At 38.7% G+C, this 20,501-nt stretch overlaps 1 protein-coding gene across 3 annotated transcripts in view; it reads right to left on the reverse strand.

Annotated features, from left to right (window-relative positions):
- LOC109030487 (uncharacterized) overlaps positions 1–20,501 on the reverse strand; it is a 46,359-nt gene that overhangs the window by 2,332 nt on the left and 23,526 nt on the right. Inside the window, exons 4-12 of one of the 3 annotated variants that reach the window (XM_019041471.2) lie at positions 19,495–19,677; positions 17,190–17,333; positions 15,897–16,085; positions 14,381–14,559; positions 12,176–12,256; positions 4,292–4,475; positions 2,741–2,858; positions 1,980–2,286; positions 554–685 (exon numbers count right to left, since the gene is read on the reverse strand). In XM_019041471.2, coding sequence (XP_018897016.2) covers positions 554–685; positions 1,980–2,286; positions 2,741–2,858; positions 4,292–4,475; positions 12,176–12,256; positions 14,381–14,559; positions 15,897–16,085; positions 17,190–17,333; positions 19,495–19,677 — 1,517 coding nt within the window. The remainder of the gene's footprint in view (positions 1–553; positions 686–1,979; positions 2,287–2,740; positions 2,859–4,291; positions 4,476–12,175; positions 12,257–14,380; positions 14,560–15,896; positions 16,086–17,189; positions 17,334–19,494; positions 19,678–20,501) is intronic. The other 2 variants (XM_072296807.1, XM_072296806.1) reach the window with 2 other exon arrangements.

A 20,501-nucleotide genomic window follows, 5' to 3' on the forward strand; every position in this document is an offset into this window, starting at 1 on the left:
CAATTTTTAGATTTACGGTTTGGTTCACTAATAATTTTAAGCGTGACCTATACAGATAGTAGGAGCCAAAAAATAGTCGGATGCACCCATGAGATATAGAAAACTAAGTATTAATGTAAATGGGGGAAAAACTAAAAAGATCATTTGATGAAGATATACATAAAGGTGTCAAACTAAAGAGATATTAGAGCTCAAAAATTTTCCTCTCTGATTGAAATTTTTGCACTTTTTAACCTTGCGTTCCCCGCAAGATAATGTTGACCCAGCACTATATTACCACCAAGCTATTTATGTGAACCTATGATGAAGGAAACAAACTTCAGATGAAGCATTCAATTGTGGTGTAGTAGATAGGCGGGTCCAAAGGGGAGGACTTTGCTTGAAAAAAAGGACGAAGAAAAAGAGGAGGAAAGATGAAATTGACTCAAATTGCATATTAAATTTAGATGCTTAAAAAATGCACATTTTTTTGGGAGAGACCCCCGGTCCCCCTCCCCCATGTCCGAGATGTCTGGATCTGCCCATGTAGTAGTAGAGTGGTAGTAAAGCTTACCTTGCAGGCATCCTTGCCCTCTTCACCGCCAGCACACACAAAACCAGGGTGCAGTTTGAAATCGTAACCAAGTCGTGTCTGCTGTAGCTGCGACTGACATTGTTGGAATCCAACAACTGGTACATCCACCTCCTGTCAACAAAAGATTTAGTTTTTTCAAATAAAAAAGCTACGTATTTAGCAAAATTGAAGAAAGGTAAGGATCCACTTTAGTTGTCGCAATATCTTTCCTTTTTTAATTTTTTTTTTTTTTTTTTTTTTTTTTTTTTTTTTTTTTTATACCTCTTTTGGAAATTATGCGGCTGAATAAATGGAAACGTTGTGAAATTTTCCGTTTTCGGTAAATGCCTCCTGTAGCCACCGTTGAACATAAGAACACTTGGGGCCTCCCTAAGGAGCTGAGCTGTTTCAGTAACTATCGCAACATAAGAATGGTCCTTAGAGTTAGCTTTGGAGGTGAATCTTACCTACTTTAAACAAAATGGAAGAACTAGTGCCGTTTTGTTAAAGAGAATTCTGTTTTGCAAGGGCGTGAATTTACTCGGCGAGGAGTCGGCGTAAAAAGCCCCTTCGTTTCATCTTGATACTACTTTACCCGCACGCGTGCCGTAATAGTTACAGCCCCGCGCCTTGAGTGCCGCCTCTCTCCAGTAGCCGCCTGATGTGAGCTTCAAGTCTATGTTTAAAGCAAAGTATGCAATCCACAAGAGCCAAGTATGTTTTATAATATATTTTCAGAACTGATGGATTGTCGCCTCCATAATATATAAAATTGGAACCATTTATGAAGATTTAATAGAACAGTGGAGATACGGTAGGGAATAAAAAATTGAAAAAAACCCCAATAAATCAAGAGAGACTCGCTTTCCAAGGAGCACAGTGCAATGAAAATATAGAAATAAAATTGCGATTTATATTGCAATAAAATTGGGATTTTTAACTATGAAATTGCAATACTCTCACATCATTTGGCCAATAAATGCCGATTTTAAATGATTAACAAAGTGAGTTCCATGTGTCGGAAAGACAGGGAAATATGCGGATCAATGGGGAATTGTAACTTATTTCAATTTTATCGCAATAAGTCTCAATGAGCCGTGTGCCCTCAATTAGTACATAGGCAACACCCACAACACTCAGATGCACTAGCAAACATTTTACCATGTGATTGCAATGTATCGCAATCTATCGATATTTCCCCATTCGAAGCTGTGGTAAAGAATCGATTATTGAGGCACTCGTTGCAAACACCCTGTTCATCGACCTTTTTCCATAAGTTTAAGTGGCAGATCAATCGATGAATCGCATATCACGCCGTGCCACTGCAATCTATGCTACTTGGGTCGGTCTACTCATTGAACAGACATATCTTTATTCCTCACTCCCTTCGTATTGAGACAGTACGTCCAAGGACTGGAGGACTGACCTTGAGGATGTTCTGGTATTTGCCCTGCTCCCCAAAAGCGTCCTTGCCCCATCCGGTGGTCCAACAGCGGGTGCCAGCGTAGTCAGAATACTGATCTGGGAGGCAGGCTGGAGAGATGTGCGGTGATTGGGTGAAATCGACAGGCTTGTCCAATCGCAACACGGCGATGTCGTTGTAAAGGGTGCCTGCGTAGAATTCTGGGTGTACTACCAACCCAACCACGTCACGTTCGACGTACGGGTAGAATTCTACGTCGTGGTTGACGTCCCACTCACCTAGACGTACGCGTAGATCATACTCAGTGTAGCTGAAAAAAAAAAATAATAATAATAAATGCTAATTGCTGTCGAGAAAGCAATATCTCACTGGAAAAGAAACACATTGGAACTAGAGTCCAGACTCTTAAGAACATCAACTAGAAAAATTACTCTTGATTCAATCAGAATCTAGCTTAAATCAAGAACCAAGCCTCTTAATTTAAGCGGATTTCGTTTTGATTCAAGCAAAAATCCGATTGAATCAAGAGTATATTTTCTTGTCAATGTTTTCAAGAGTCTGGACTCTAGATCCAATGTGTTTTTTTTCCAGTGCTGAAAAGGAGAATTTGCAAGAAAAACACACATTACTGCATCTGAAAGTACTTAAGGAGCAGCGCTCACAGAAATTATCATGATTTTTTTCAATATGGGAAACTGTAGAGAATGGATTTAAAAGTGAGAAAATGTGCCACCTTTCACATTAGAATGGAAGAAAGTACTTACGATTTCACGCAATGAGCGGCAGTAATGATGTGAAGCTGATCTATTAAAGTTCCACCGCAAACGTAAACACTCTCTTGGGGATCCTTCTTCAAGATTGCTACTTGCCACGGGTATTCACCTGAAATAAAATGAAGCGATGAGTAAACTTACACATAAAAGTGAGAGATAGTATTTTATGGACTACTAAACATTTTCTAGATATTTTATTTATTTCAGTCAGGTTTATTCCATCTATCTTAATTCAAGTCAAGTCTCGCAAAAAAAAAAAAAAAAAAAAAAAAAAAAAAAAAAAAAAAAAAAATCCAGTTGCAGCTTCTTTAAACATGCGTAATGTAGACGACGCAAATTATGCCTTTGGTGCCAGGGCCGGATTCAGGGATGGCCAAACGGGTCGCGGCCCATGGCGGCAAATTTAGGGGGCGGCAAATTTTACAATTTTTTTAGACGTTGGTATAAAAGAAATCGGATTCAGAAAAAAATTACAAACGAGAAAAGGCGACAAAATCTCTCATTTCCTAGGAGTATAGTAATTTCTAATGTTGTCATCTTTCGGTGATACAAAAGACAGCACCTTTAATTAGGCGAGAGAGAGAAATCAAACACGCAATCTGGCCTGGAACGGCGCGGCGCATGCAGATAGCAATGATGACGAAGACTTGAGATGAGAAGGAAAAGCCCTCGGCGCGGCAGTCTGCATGTAACACATTTTAGTGCCTACATAACTGTATAGATACTTCACGCATTGTGTCAAATATCAGTGCGGTCAGCAGCGGTCGGCGTGAAAGGCATAGCGCCTACAAGACTGCATGAATACTTCACGCATTGCGTCAAACATCAGTGCGGTCAGCAACGGTCCGCGTGAAACGCATAGCGCCTTCAAGACTGTAGGGATACTTCACGCATTGCGCCAAACGCAGTGCATTCAGCGCGGCACGGCGCGGCGGCTGCATAAGTTAAGATTACTAAACTAAGGCCTTGTCCACACAGAGATAGGTTTATGGAACTTAACTTTCGCGCATAGTTCCGTGAACTTCAGCTATAGTAGTGTTGACAAAGCTTTCACAAAAAATGTGTCCAACACGAGTAAACACGTTTGATGCACCCGTCCCCCACAGGTACGTTCACTTGATGGTTTTTATTGATGTTTCAAAACGAATGAGACGGCAAAATACAGGCGGCCCATGGGCGGCAAGGAGGTAAATCCGGCCTTGTTTGGTGCGTATTTCGATGGCCAAAGTGCGAAATCACAAATCTCCGTTTGTGACGTTGCACTTCCTGTCATACTTAATTTTTCATCGAAAAACTGGTCAACTCAATTTCTTGAAAAATTCATTGATTTTTCCTCTCTCTATTCATAATAGCAGAATATCCCGTAGAAATTTCAAGCTACACAGTCGATTAGTTTTTCCTCGATGTAATGAAACAGGAGCAGAGTTTTTGAAACCCCGCATTGAAGATACGAGGTTTCGCACTTTAGCCATCGATCTGAGATAGTTCTCATGTGCTCACCCACCGTGAAAAGGGAGAAGGAGAGAAAGAAAAACCACGTACCGAACTCACTGTCACCATCAACAAAGACGGGATTCTTGATTCTTCCATTGATTCCTTGAGCATTCCTTCTACCGCACTGTGCGTAACCAACGGGCTTTGGTCTGTAGCTCTGTTTCCTCAAAGGCCTCCTGCAGCAAACTTGAGCTCGACCGCACTTGTTCGGTCCACCATAGTATGCTTGCCTCTGAAAAAGATGAAGCATATTTAAAGCCATTTTCATTAAATAAATAAATAAATACATTTTTCTCGTGCGCACCGGAAGATGATGTTCCAATTTCTGAAAAAATATCTAGATCCGCGGATAAAATTTTGCAACGTCTAAAAGAATATTTGGAATTAATTCTGACGAATATTACAAAATATCACATTTTTTTTGTCGTTTTTTTGGTCAATTACAAAAGCAACGGATGCTGGGACCTATCTGGTTGATTCGCGGCTTTTTTAATGTAAAGTCGATAAGAATGAGCCCCATCCCTTAATAATGAAATTTGTCCCAGAAATTTCTGCTTTTCTAATCCCTCGACGAAAGCCCAAATAATTTGATTCTGATTCCTAACTGCAAACTATTTTTCTTTATTTATTTATTTTTTTTTCAAACCGCTGCAAGGAGATACGTGCATCTTTTCTAGCGTTGAAAATTTCCAACATTTCGCAGCTACCGTATTTGGGTCGTTTTCCAGCAGAACTAAATGTTTTTTTTCCACAAAATAGCACAGCCTCGACTGAATTTTCTTCGATTAACTTTCCCAAAACTTAATGTCACCCTCGCTCGAAGATGTTTAATCATTTCATGCATGACCAAGCAAATTTTATGTAGAATTTGTATGTTCAAATGCAGTAAAAATACTTTAAACACCGAGGTCGAAAATTCCAACGCTGACTATATATATTTCGCGTTTAGGCTCAGGCTATCACTGACTTGAAGATGACGGTTGAAAAGACAATACAAGTAATGAAGCAGTGGCGTTTAGTTAAGGTATAAGTTAAGCGGGCTGTTTCCGTCCTATTATTAATATTTTGAATGGATGAAAAATATATATTATCAATTTTTTGTTTGTAAACGTGACTTTGATTTTGATTTTTAATCGAGGTCTCGAGAATATGGAGAACAACTGTAAAATAAAGTCTGAAATATGTAGCTTTTCAGTTCATCAACTAGAAAACACAACTTGAAGTTTGTTGAAAAAGGTGGGAACAACAGATAAAAGTCGCCGAACAATGCACATTAATTTACAACCATGTCCGACTTTCTTGGTATCTTTAGAGCCTTGCGCCACGTTTGAAGCTCCTTCAATTCTGTGCTTATGCAATTTTAAAATATTTGACGTGTCTGAAATTGCATTCTACATCACAATAATTATCGTTAGTGAGTTATGAACTCACTAACGATGCCTACCTTCTCTACCGAACTATTGACTGTCACGGATCCCCGATTCATTTCAAAATTAAGTAGATCAAAGTGGAAAGCAAATCTATTTTTCTTTATTTTCCAAGATGGTATATTTCACTTTTTATGAAAGCTTAAAGAATAGACAAAAGCTTTCAGAGCCAAATAAATGTTGTGAAATCTCCAGAATCAGATTAAAATCAACTTTTGTTATGTTGAAGTTAAACCCCATGATAATTAAAGTGCCTGCATTTCATCTCAATAGCAATACCACACATAATATACTTTACTAATTAGTGTTCGAAATTGATGATTAGAGTTTGCCTTCGTGACGAGGACATGATTTTGGACTCAGAATAAAATACACAGCTATACTGGAATTCTACAATGGATCATCACTGTTCCACATTAAAATGTTTCATAAGTAATTCGCTAGCTTGAACAGCTAGATTACAATTTGCCCTTATTGAGAGCATGACAAGTAAAAAATCGTATCCAGGTCTAGACATTTGACTGGTAAGTAATGTATGTAATTTTTACCTTCAGTGATAAAAATTGGACTAGGAATTTCTTGTTCTCTCTGATCAGCTTGATAAAGTTGACGGAAATTCAACTTTCTTTTACGCTCTCTCATGAACGGTAATGGGGAAAATCTTAATATACACAAATAAAAATACCTAGTGTTGAAATTTTAAGACTCTGTTTTAAAATTACTTCAATTTTTTAAAACTCCAGGACAAAAACTTTTAATAAAATGAACTGATGAAACTGACCCTGGGATCCGTTCCGGGCTCTGAGGCCGAAAGATCCGAACGCTACGCCCGGAATTTTCGGCCTCTGAGCCCGGAATGCGGACGGTATATCCATATAACCCGTAAATATACGGCCTCGACTGCCGGAATTTTTTTTTCCAGTGTAGCTGTATTACGCCATTTCTACACTTGTCTAGTCACACCTCACCTTGAGGCCAGATTTACTTACTTTTTGGACGTCATCGGCGTCCCGCTTACTGCGGAACGACACCTCTTCGGAAGACCTACGATCGCTCGGGAAGGCTACCTTACCGGCGCCGGAAGCCCCACCCCCTGTCGTCGTCCCCGTAGCGGGCGTGGCGTAAGGTTGCATCGTCCCTTGCGCCTCGCGAGACTGGAATCGAACAGAATTCTGGTCGGCCGCTACGGACACGTTGTTGTTACGGTAATAGTCGTCGTATTCGTTCAGCTCCTCTCCTCCGTAAGAACCTCCTCCGTAAGTACTTCCCCCGTAGGTATCCTCGGGGGTATCATCGATATCTCGGTAGGAGTTGTACTCGGGTGCATAGTGGGTATACTCAGGCGAGTGGTGAGAGGGGCTGGTGATGGGGTAGTAGGGGGGCGGGCCGTAAGAGGAATAATGGGGGCGCGGCGGTCGGTAGTAGCCCGGGCCGTAGGAGGGCGGGCGGAAGGTGTGGTAGTGGTTATGGTGGTGGTAGAGCCCGGGTCCGTAGCCGGGTCCGTAGCCGTAGGGGTGGTGCTTGAACTTGTGGACGAGGTAGCCGAACTTGTCGACGAGCCCCTGGTTCGGGGTGACGTGGAGGTTGACGAGGGGCTTGACGATCTTCTCGCCGTACTCGTCCTTGGTGACCTGGAGCGAGAGCAGGGGGTTGACGTTGACCAGGCCGAGGTTGACCCCGTTCGGACCCCCGATGGACCCTCCGTAGGGGTTCAGCGCCGGGTTGAGGGGACTGTAGGGGTTGACCGGGTAACCGCCTCCTCCAGACGGGAGCCCGAAGGATACGCCGAACGTCGGCCGGACTTTGAGCCCGCTGCCGGCTGTGTCAGCATCCGCGTCGCCTCCTCCGCCTCCAAGGCTCAGCTTCCTCCGCTGTAAAATTTTCACCGAGTCATTAAATTCCGACCTCCTGGGAGGCGCAGCCGCAGGTCTTGCTTGTTCCATCGGGTAGGGGAAATATAGATAGCTCGCTCTCCTCGAAAAGGGGTCAAAATGGACAGTTTTCCAAACAGAAACTTCAAGACTGCTGCACAGCCCTAGTAAAATTATCATTTTTTCAGCATCCATATGATGTGCAGGTCCACATTTTTATGGAAGAATTCTGTATGAAGCTGCAGTTAAAGCTATCCTCTACAGGGGCACTGAATTGGTATTACCGGCTGGTTGGGGCGGAGGAGTTGAGCAGTTGAGCTTCAGCACTATTGCGTTAGACATAAATAAGGGCCGAGGAATGTCTGTAGAATAGATCAAGAGGGTTCCTCTGGGATATAGTGGATTTGTTTTTCATTATATTCCTTTTTAGGGGAGGGCAAGAGGTTTATACTCTAGAATTCGAGGCTATGCAGATAATTTTAAATTTTCTAATTTTCATCAATTCCTTTTTTATCTTTTGTTTTTACATGTCGCCATCTACGAAAATTGATCAAGATTTACATCATTTTGGCAATCCGATATCGGGGCTGCAGTACCTTCAAAGTCCAGAGGAGGGGTTCCAGTTTTATGGTCAAGAATCACGTTCAATCCATCAGTCCACTTATTATTACGAAATTTATAAGATCGTCACTTTTCTGAAGAGTAACAATGAAGTAGTGTAATGAAACACAATTTCACACCTATTCTTCCTTCTTCATGATTGACAAATTTTAATGAACCCACAAATTTACCCTGTTTTTCTTGTCGCGTTAACCATAGATGGTAAAACAATATATCGGCCTCATCGCATGAAGTCTTCATGATTTTTGGGACCGTAAAATCTTTCAATTTCATAGGTCGATGCAAGTTACTAATAATTCCGACGTATTTCATTTGAGGAAGTTGTAATCACACGCTTAACAGTCAGATTTGATAAATTCTGAAGACACGCCAGATGTTCAACAACTTTGTAACTTCTCATTCGGCTTTTATATCACGATCCGTTTTTCAATTATATTGAACTCTAATAGTCTTTTGGGGACGTAATGTAAGAATTAATCATCTAACTAACGAGATTAACGACTTGGATCCAGATTAATTTAGACTTTTCGCGCAGAAGTAAAACAAGAGACGGGATACGAATGTTAGAGAGACTCAATATTAGCTTCTTTAAGATGGGGGAAAAATGTGCTACCCCTATTCCGTGGAATGAGCAGCTATACAGTTACAACAGCCGTGTGGATCGTTTATCCTGAAGATTTATGATTAGATACTATAATTTTTCAACTGAACTACGATTGAATAAAGAATCATTAACTAAGGTCAACTATACATTGCGATGTAAAATTCTTAAAATATTACAGAGAAACAGAAACGAGGCTTTGAAATCACCCAGGTATCTGCAATTACTATAATTAAAAAAAAGGATCAATTTATCGTTTCGCTGAGATCATCTGGAGCAAACTTACAGCAAAAATATAGGAAGTGTGAACTGCTCAAACTCTGAATGGAAGAGAGAAAGTCCATCGGTGGAAGAAGAGCAGTATCGGATGTTATTTTTGCAGTTTAGTCAATCTGGCCCCAAGAATCGTGCAGCAAACCCGTGCAAATTTTGTCACTCAAAATGTTCATGAACGGGTTCAAAATTCATGCGTTTGTGAGGAAGGACGAAGAACAGGTGTCATAAAAATGCATGAATAATGCAAAACGTATTGAGCTTAATTGAAGCTTCGAGTCCCTCAAGCATAAAAAGATGGACAGATGGATTAAACGTTCTCTGGAGACGAGGTGCAATGCATGTTAAAAGTGTCTCGGTAACTAAAAGCATGTAACATGATGCTGAAATTCGCCAGCGAATGAGACCACCTTTTGACACTGGTAATATGAATGCCACCTTACGTCATACTTGGAGGAGGGAAGTTGGAGGGAACGAGCAAGACCTTACGATACACGCACTCCTGTCAAAAAATTTGGAAAAGCTGCTGGTGATGCAAAAGCCAAGTTTTCCCGGTTAAAAAGCCAAACTCAGCTCTCTTGCGATTTGGTTGTGTGCGAGTGGCTTAGCTTGACTCCATTAGTGAAAATGTAGCAATTGGTGTTAAAATGTTAATAAGCCCTTATACTTAATGAAAGCAATTTCTCTTAGAAATAAAACGAAAAGATGACCCTGCCGCCTGCACACACCTTGTTATAGAATAAATGCCTGTAAAGGAACAAAAGCTCAATTTCAAGCACAGAGAGGACAATGAACTTTTTTGCACAAAAAAAAAAAAAAAAAAAAAAAAAAAAAAATCCATTTAATATCAATCCTTCACCAGAAGTTAAGTTTCTTTAATTTTATAGTTTTCCTCGCGACAAGATGGAGTGTTCAATTTGTAAGTTACGTATCCTCGGTTTCGAGGCAAATGTCAATGACTACTAAGTGGGAAACAACCGATTATATCACTGTTCGTAGAAAAAACATGCATCACTATTAATCTGCAACCAAGAAATTTCTAATGAAAGGTTTCATGTAGAGCAATGTCGCGTGAATAAGAATTTGGGAACGTACTAATTTTTTTCAAAATTCAAGATCTGGGGCCATTGAGGTCTTGTCGTTGCAACACTGTTTTTCTTTCATTTAAATCCATTAAAAATATCGATTTACTACCCCGCCAAAGATAATGTCACACGATCAAATTCAGCCGACAATTAAACGATCATATCCCATCAAAGACTGATACGCTCATTCGATGACCAGCACCAAATAAAACAAATGGGCTTGATAAATTGATAGCACGGTTTGATCGTGTGACGCAAGCGCTAGAATCGATTGTATTTTATGCATTTAAATGGAGGAACTACAGTGTTGCTAACTTAAAGAATTGCCACTATTAACAGGGGCAAGGGCTCATCTTTTCGATTTTTTCGGATGGTGCTGTGCCGTGGTACGGAGTCTGGAGGAGGAGGTTGTTTTCAGCGAATTTAGTGTGTTCGAACGGCCGTGCTAGTGGAGGCTGAAATCGATGGGTGAGGCAATTGAGGCATGAGTGATGTTGAGCCCGCGATGGTTCAAACGTTGCTGGAGCTCTCTTTCTCTCGATGGTCCACTCATTGATCTTTGCTGGTGCCGTTGGATGGTCAGGTCAGGTGGAATTTGAGGTGCTTATGTGACGTCATGACGTCATCATCATACGTCGAGCGTCGTAACCCCAGTATGTTCTAAGTGTCGGTCATGGTCGTTTGTTTGCGTTATAGCAGTGTAGCTGACGATGAAAAATTGCAAAAACGTTAATAAAAGGGAGTAAATGGTAGCATCGAAAATCATGCACATATATTTTGAGGTGGAAAAACACAGGTAAAGAAAAGATGAACATAAACGTGAAGATGAGCTTATGACTTTTCTAAGTATTTTGTGAATATTTTTATTTTTTTTTTTTAGAATAGTTCAGATAACTTTGTGATTGTGTCGTTTACGCTGGAGCAATGACAATACATTTTATCGTTTGATTTAACGATTTTCAACTAAAAAATGCAATCAACGCTTGAGCCAGAAGGGGTGCATCTCTGAAATAAAGATTCCGCTTGATGAACAGTTGCGATTCTTAAACATTGGCAACACTACTTTCCCTTCATTTAAATGGACGTATTTCTATCAAACGGAACTAAGTGCATTATGACGTGAACCCTGTTATGCATGTATTCTTATGGGTCTCAGGGCTCACGTCATAATGCACATAGTTCTGTTTGATAGAAATGCGTTCAAATGATAATTAGATGAGGCAGCTTGCCTTACCTAAAATCGATATTTCCGATATTTTAAACAGAGAAAAAAACATTTTCCAGTCAGTCGAGGCCCTTGAAAACTTTGTCATTCGTTTTTGGTGAGACCTATAGTATTGTAAATTTTTAACTCAACAGGAGCCAAAAATTGAGGCCCCTGGAAGCTTGCTGAGTAATTACATCGTTAAAGTAAGTTTCAAAATCAATCCAACGCCCCCCCCCCCCCCCATTCACGTCAATGAAGATCGGCAACGTTGAACAAGGCGTCGTTCAAGACGATGGACTGTCAGTTCCGCTCGTTTGGTTTTCCTATTTTTCCTGTGATAAATCGGATTAGGCATCAAGTTGATTCTTCCGATGTCGGTGCGGTGCGTTCACGAATACCCGAGAATCAAATCGGTTGCGCAACTGCGTCTTTCCATCGTTTCGTAACCCGGTTATGACTCGCACTGACGCAGACTCAAACAGCTCGAATTGGGGCAGTGTTAATATTCACCAAATTTTTTGTTAGCCGAAAGTCTGATCCGTTGCCAAGGGTGATTGATGAGTTACTTTTATTCCTTCCCCAAATGTACGACTGAGTTTTGAATTTTGTAAGAGTAAACGGATGAATTGAATGTACAATAGCCACCAGTTCAAGGGAATGAATATTACGGCCCATGGAATACTGATATATTCCAGGAGCCTGTAGTAGCTTTTTTTCAGACAGAATGTGTTTCTTCCGAGTCAAGTCTTTTTCGGCGAAGGAGTCCAAACAAAAGAGGATGCGGAGTACCATGAAGTTTATGTGATTTAAAAGAAAATAATTTAAGTTTGTCTGTATGTAAACTTACTCGCAGGTTGGGTGCCATCTTAGGTCCTTGCACCTTGTAGCCGTTACTTTTTAAGTCCTCGACCTTTCCGCCAACTGAACGCTAAAAAGTTAGTCATGAGTGAGTAAAATGTACAATGTAAAAGCTAACCAAAGTTCTGCACTGTTGTGATAATTGTGAAGTCTTATATGAAGTTGAGGTGAACAAAGTCAATGTTTTGTTAGAGTTTCTCCTATCAAAATCAACATGTTAGTTCCTTCTGAATTAATAAGGTTGGATGAGACGAAAAAAAACTGAATTTTAAGATCTGCGGAAACTAATTTTTAATTTCAATTTTCTGAGATTAGAGAAAGGAAAATCAATCTTGCATTCCACAGAAAGACAAGACTTTGGCGTGAATTGCACTTCTGAAACTTGTCGTATATCGTTTCTCATCTAATCTGCACACTTATTTTGTGTCATTTATTGTATTACCGACAACCTCAAAGGAGATATGTTTTCAATGTAAAACCATAACTTTGATTTTGGTGGCATTAAACAGAGGATCAAAAAAAGGAGATAAAAACGGATGCCCTACAACTGCAGAAGAAATTAATTTAACAAAAACTGAAATTTTAAAATAATGTAAAAAACTTCGATAGCGTAGTATAATACAGTTTTAGTATGAGATATAATAGCAATAGTAAGATCAGGAGGCTAACAAAAATTTTCATTTTTAATTTATAGTGAAACTTGTCTCTCGCTGGAAAATTCCAAATTGAACATGCCTGTGCAAGAGCTGCGCCAGAAGAACAGGATAGGAACCACCCTCAACATCGAAATAAAATAAACTACAAAAAGTTGAAGTCCCATAGAATGCACCAAGTCGTGAAAAACAAAGTCCAAGTATTTAGATTAAGATTCAAACGGATTTATTTGGTCTAGCAACAAATAGGAACAATTGATCCTATTTTCCTCGTTGCCAGTATATAACACCTATAATATTTACAAAATGTTGGAAAACTAAAGAGAGAGAGAAAAGAGGAATCACCTAAGTCACCGGTCAAGAAAATATACTTGAAAAGATAGAAGACAAAATTATATATATGTAAAAGTTGTTCGAAGAAGGAAATGATGACCCCTCCAAGTGACAAGCTCAAATATTATGTGGTGCCGTAACTAAGCGAAAATTTCGAGAGAAAACTAAGTAGACAATATAATGAACACCAAAAGGACCTAAATCACGTACACGTACAGTATAGAGAGTTGATAATAAGTCAAGTCAAAAAAACCGAAGAGCGCAAAAGTTGGAGCCAGAAAAAAAAATTGCCGATAATTAGTAAAGCGTGCACGCACATATGGATAATAGATACCCTGTTGAAACCCTGAAGATTAGTACATGATCCAAAACTCAAGCAGATCATTAAAAGAGTTTTCAATTGTATGAACCCGCTTTCAATTCTTTCTTAAAATGCAATTCAGAATTTCAGAGACTTGACGGAATTTTTGGGTTTTGACTAATTTTGAACTAAAAAGTTTCGGTGTCTGAACATGATATGTTGTTGTAACATTAATTTTGTTAAAGAAATGATGGATTGATGTAAACGATGACACAATACGAATGATTGTCTGGCGTTAGCGCGCAAATTTAACACCCTGAAACGGGATTTTATTCGGGAACATATCACTGGATTAGCCAGGCAAAAAAATTACCCTGGGACGGCGGTAAAATTGGACGACATTCACATTATCCAGAAACAACGTAACTTTTCGCTTTGCCTGATTTTCTTTCTTGCTTTTCTCTTTTTACAGGAAATTAAAACAAGTAATGCTTTGAAAATTACTATTAATTTCTCGAAGATGCTAAAGAACATACTCACAAAATTATGCATCAGAATTTTGCGTACTTCTCCGCTAAAAAAATATATGAAAAGAAATCAGCCATCATAGGATTTAGTTAGACTAATCCGTCTAGTTGTGGTTATCCTGAAATTAAACGTCTCTCTCCACCCTTGTTTCCGTCAATCTTACAACCTAAATATTTCTCATGTCTCCCAAAAATTGATTCTCTTTTGCCAATCTTAACCTATAATGAGTCATTAAGTAAGCCAAACCCCTGATTCTGAAAGCAGAACTTAATATTCTTTGTCGGAGAAGCTCATTGTTAGTATGTAGTGTATAGTGTTATACCTCTATTATCATGCAAAGGCTAAGTGCTGGGTAATTATCGTAGATGCGGCCTCTTACCTGGGAGATCTGCTCATCAGACGCGGCTTTGCTATCCAAATCAACCGAGTCGAGAGGACCTTCTCTTTCCTCCGTTTGCCTCCGGGATCTCGTCTTATCGCTCTCTTCTGAAGATTCCTCTCGTTTATGGTGAGATATGATCGTGCCATTTCCGTCGGTGATGACAACGTCATCTAAACCTGCTCGCAAGAAAAAAATCCTCATCGTTATAACAATCGACTAAAAGCTAAGTCTGAATAGGGACAAAACGATGAGAATGGATCCATCACCATTGTCTTTCCATGGTGTTATTCGGAAAAAAAGGACCACAATCCCACATATACTTCTAGCTGATTTTGGCGCCAGAAAGTAGTTACACAAGCCAGAGGTATGGTTAAGTCAACTTAAAGTTTGATTTGATCAGCCATATACCTCTAGTTGGGTACCGCCCGAGAAGTAACGAGCACACCCAATCCTTCCCACCCGCACATAGTTTTGTTTGGTAGAAATTCGTCCAATATGAATTCAACATGCAAAAATAGTTGGAAATAGTCTTCTGCCAGGCGCAAATAGTTAAGAAGTTTCGTGAATGGCAATAGATAATTCTCTTAGAATTTAGTCTCGTCAAGAAATATTTATCACCAAGAATAACGTCTTATTCTATACATTAAAATTAGAGCTACTAGTCGATCTTTCTCTCTTTCACAGTCGCCGGTAATTTGCAATTTGCATGCGCGTTAATTCGTCAAAATGCAATCACTCTCATCGACATAGTAAACGATTCTCCATCGGTAAAGAACTTCATGATCACGACCTCGCCGTAACGCCTTCGAATGCGGTTGATACCCCACGCTTTGCCAGAGAGTTAGTTTAGTTGCCTATTCAAACCAAACCCAACAGTAGTTCTTTATTTTACTGCACACTCGAGAGTGTGCTAGTTGGCACCACGCATCCAAGAAGTAAAACACGTCTGTTGGAATCTCGTACATAATAATCTGTATTTTCTATCTTGTTTTTTTTTTTTTTTTTTTTTTTTTTTTTTTTTTTAATTTTTACATTTTTGTTCATTCAACGCAAATGGATTTTGATTTGCCGGAGACTGGTAATTGCTTGCTGATGTATAAAGTTGAAGAAGTCGCTGTAAAGAAGTCCAATCGGAAATACTTAAACTCCAATCCTAAAATCTGAGCCATTCCCTCAAGAGCTAGGTTTTTCTAAGAGCATTTTCCGAAGTAGGTGAATTTCCGCATAAATGAGATCGATTAAGGGGCTTGAGAGACAAGACGCATAAATGCAGTTTTCGAAAAAAATGAGATATTAGTGATTTCAACTACAGCTAAGCATGAAATAAAGTCAGTGAAATATTCACCGGTAAAATCCAACTTTTAAGCATCTAAATGTGAGTTTGAACTTTCTTCTCGCCTTAAGGCTTTTAAACACGTTTTTTTTTCGAAATATAGCGAACACTGCACTTATGCGCCTTGTCCTCCAAGCCCCTTAATTTAGTTTGTGGAATGAATTTCAAATTAGAGCTTACCGATAGCTTGAATGTCGGGTTTGTTTACAGTTCTGGGGTCAATAGCGTATCCATCCTCTTTGCGAAGGACCTCATGGGGGAGACACTGGTCCCATGGCACACAGTAGCAGTCGTCCTCACCTCTTGGTGTCTCGTAAGCTGGGTATCTGTCGGCGTAATTATTTCCGGAGGCCGTCTGTAGAGAGTTACCTGTGAACAATTCAATACAACATTTTCTTTGAGTGCATTGCAAAGTGCCTCAATAGTCATCTCATTAATTTTGCATTCACCTAATCTGAACGAATGTGTATGATTCCCATTTACACAGTTAAGTCGGAGAACAGTGGATCATCAAGGGGAGAGATCGGACAAAATCTAGAAATTTTAAACGCTTTCAACTCCGTTTATACAAAACTTTGAGGTTCTAAAGGTGGCTCTATTAGTTTCCTGGTGACATTTTCTCTCAGAAACACCCCTTAAAATTTAAAATGTGACGAATTAAACATCAAAATTTGCAGTTTTAGTAAAAAATTTCATGTCCGACCTCTCTCACTGATTGAACCTAAGATTGAAAAAGTTGGATAGCTGTTTTTTTTCTGCGGTATACGAGTGAAATATCTCAAGAATTAAACTTGTTACTCCGATAATCCAGGAACAAACTTCAAATTATTTCATAAAATGTATACAAATTTTTTTATTGCATCACTGTAAGATTTTTAAAATATGAAATTTGATCAAATTCAAGAAAATCTTTTTTGTGGCTTTGCCTGACTGGCGCGAGCCTGAGCGCTCGGTAAAATTATCTGATTCCACATTTATAATTTTGCAATCTATGGACAGCTCAGCTCTTTTTGTTTTTACAATTTTCACACCATCAAGTAGAAATATTATTAGACTTTGGCTTGGAACAACATGGGAATTAAGCAATATTTACCTTGGACTTGAATTGCTTATTATTTTAATTCAGGTTTGAGTCAAGCATTACTCGGTTTCCACGTTGAATCTGCTCAGAGCCAGTCTAATATGAACTTTTTACTGCGTGAGTTTCTCACTCTTTAAAATTAATGTACATTACAAACACTACGTTTTTCTAAACGTTCTTTTCTAAATATCCAGCCGATGTTTGAAGCTAAATTGCAAGCAAGCTTTGTACATGATATGCTTGCATTTCTGTTCCTTCCATGTTTGTCCTTGTCACTTATGAAAATAATGTTATGACAATTAATCATCAAGCCTCCTTGAAACAGGCAATGAGGTTTAGAAAGGCCATTAGGGCAGCTATGCCTAATTATCTTGTTCTACACTTTTCCTCACCTACGTAAGGTTTATTTAGGTTGAGTTCTTTCTTATAGAAAGGTCCTTGGCTAACGGCGTAATTATCGTAATTACTACCATAGGTTCCCAGAGACTGTCCACCGTAGGTGAGAGAAGATGGCTCAATAGACTGCTCAACAACTCCTAAAACAAAGCAAAGCAAAGGAGTAAGCGAGTGCGCGAACATGGCACGACCATGGTACCATGGCACATGGTACACATCTGCATTTACGTAGACATTTTTGGAATTTCGGAATTTGATTTGCGGCGGGCACACACATTTTATCTGAAAAGGACTGAGAAGCAAATAAATTCATGTGAACTATATTCACATAGAGGTCAAATGTCGCAGAGCAGCATTTGAAAGTGAACACATCTTGTGCACCAGAGCATGAAAGGTAACTTGGAGGTCTAGATAAGCTTCAAAGAAATAGTTTAATATTACATTTGTATTATGCCTTGTGAAAGTGGGAGGATAAAATGCTGATAAATGGGGAAATATATTGAGCGGAACAATAAGTAATTATAGAATTCATTTCATTTTAAGCATGCTATCAATTAAAATTATGATACATGATTTGAGAGGAGATTAAAATATGAAACCAAATCAGATTTGTTTTTTTATGGCAGCGGAAAACTTGAGAGCATCAATATACTTTTTTTTTTTTTTTTTTTTTTTTTTTTTTTTTTTAAAAAAAAAGACCGGATCAACGAATTAAAAGCAAGTTAAACGGCACTATGTTCCAATCTTCAAATTCACAGGCCAGTTTGTATAACCTCTCTTTCAATCAAGGAAGGAATCTCGGCAGAAAATTAAGCAAGAACGAAAAAAAGAAACTATAAATGAAAGAAAAGGAAACATGATAATATTCAAAGGAAACAACGTGATCTTATTTACATAATTGCTGTACATAATTGAAGTTTTTATACAGGGTAGTGCATGAGATTTTATACAGTGTAGGGAGAAAGCAGTGTTGAATCCTTTTGCATCATTGAGTATCTCTTGCGCTATGATTTTTATATGCCAGGCATATAAAAAAATGTAAAATAAATAAATAAAAAATAATGCTTCGTCTAAGGTTTTATCAGAGGATGTTCGATGTTCATCTCTAATTTTCTATAAACTAGCTCAAAAAATTCAAGAGATACTCATTGCCACAAAAGTTATGTATTGTTTTTATTATGTTCATGTCATGGATGGATCCATGTTTTCTTTTAAGTGGAAGCGGGGTTGCCAACTCTAAATGACTAGCCTTCTTTAGCTTCGGAGAGAATAGGCTGATTAAGTGTAGAGACTAAATTTTTTATTTTTTTTTACTTTTTTTTTTTTTTTTTTTTTTTACTTTTTTGTTCATTTGAGAGGTTTTTGACGCGTAAATAATGCAATGAAAACTTTCATCTCAGAGATTTTGGGGACGAACACAACCTGTTCAGCCCTTGGTTAAAGGGTGGGTAGAGTGTGCACCCCTGGTTAATTTAGGTTAGAAATGGAAAATCATAAATAAAACTTGAGTCCCACTAAGATGTCTGGGGAGGAATTATCTTCAGGAGCCAATACATTTGAATAGGGTAGTATCAGGGGCTAGTCAAAAAGGTTGCAGTATTTATAATCTGAGACGGCAAAAAAGTGCGATGATGGAGATGATTAACTCAAAGATACTGCGATTCACGTACACGTCTGCAATTGCGAAGATCAAAAGCTTGAATTTAGAGCCTCTAAAATAAAAGCAGGGGCTGATTAAAATTATTTAAGTATACAGTTCAATGAAATCAGGAAATTATTTACACATGCAAAATTTAGCTAAATCTGTACCAATGTAACATTTTTACGCCGATGTAATGACATCACGATTCGGCACAAATACCTAAGCAATGTCGCATGACGTTTACATTTTTGCAATTCTCTTTTAAGCACTGAATACACTACCTAACTAAAACTGATGCAATTGAAGTGATCATAAGGGTGAAAATAATTAAATATTGATTCTACTTCTGATTAATTGGAGTGAACAGAACAATCTATTTGGAGAGGCAAAGAGGAAAATGAAAGTGCCTTTTAATGCGCAAATCCGCGAAAAATAAATTGCAGGGTTGAAGCTAACGATTATACGATGATTTTCAATCTCTTGGAGGTAGGGAGTCACTGAGCGACAAGTAAAAGCAAACTTTAGACCCAAATTGCCTCTCTATCTGATTTTAAATTTCCGAGACCAAGTCGCGATTGAAGAATTGTGACCATCGCAGTATCTTTGTCAATGTGCTAGAGGTGGTGAGCGTGTCTGGGGTTTGGGGGGGGATGTCTTACCAGCGGGGGTTTTATCGGCGTTGTGGTGGAAATGGTGATGGACGTGTTGCTGAACTCCGTGTTGGGCTGTCACCTGTAAACTGGGCTTCTTGCCAATTTCATGGAACTCAGACCCCTCTATGTAGGGTCCAGTGGGAGGGGTCAAGGGGGGCCTGGGTCGTGGACCACCGTAGCTAATTGGTCCTAAACACAGAATCAGCCATCATCCCATGATTTCCACTTTGTAAGCTGATCAGCCAGGTAATATTTGTAATAGTGCCTCGTACCTATAATCTTCTCTCGAAATATCTGATGTATTGATCAAAACCGCTTGATTTTTGAACATTTTTCTGTGGTAAACTAGTATTTCATTTTTGTTTTGTTTTTTTTTGTTAACTTTGTAACTCCTTTTAAAATCTAACTGAAACTTCCTTTTTCAAGGATATTATCAGACTGATACAATGCTGCTTTGAAATAAGATTTAATCGTTTTCAACGTATTTTTAGTAATACTCCAAGAAAAATCACGAGAAGTGTTCAGCTAAAAGTTTAGATGAAACATGAAAAGAAAGAATGGAGAAAAAGGAAAAATAACTTTTACAAATGAGGATTTTCATAATCAGCGCGTTACATGAATCTCAGAATATATGTTTATGAAAATGTCTGTATGAAAATGACTTCAGCAACGTCGCAAAGATCGATTTCTAAATCCCATCTCAGTATTCCAAGAATGATGTAATCATAAAGAGAAAAGGGAAATTTTGAGGGCTACAGCAGTTCAAAAAGTATTTTTAGATACTGAAGTAATAATAGAGGAAAAATTGAGTTATTTTTGCCTTTGCTTTCATGATTTTATTACCATTTAAATAATTGCTCTCTCGGTTCATAAGAAACATAGTCATCTGAGGAACGTCACACGTTAAGTCACATGTTCTATGCATTTTGTTTCCAATTTTGCATACTTAAATTAAAAGTCTCCTTTTTTTAACGGAAAAAGCGTCTACATTGTGTACGATGCTTTCCTTTCCT

This window comes from Bemisia tabaci, chromosome 2, assembly GCF_918797505.1.
Source record: "Bemisia tabaci chromosome 2, PGI_BMITA_v3".
NCBI classification, from domain to species: domain Eukaryota; kingdom Metazoa; phylum Arthropoda; class Insecta; order Hemiptera; family Aleyrodidae; genus Bemisia; species Bemisia tabaci.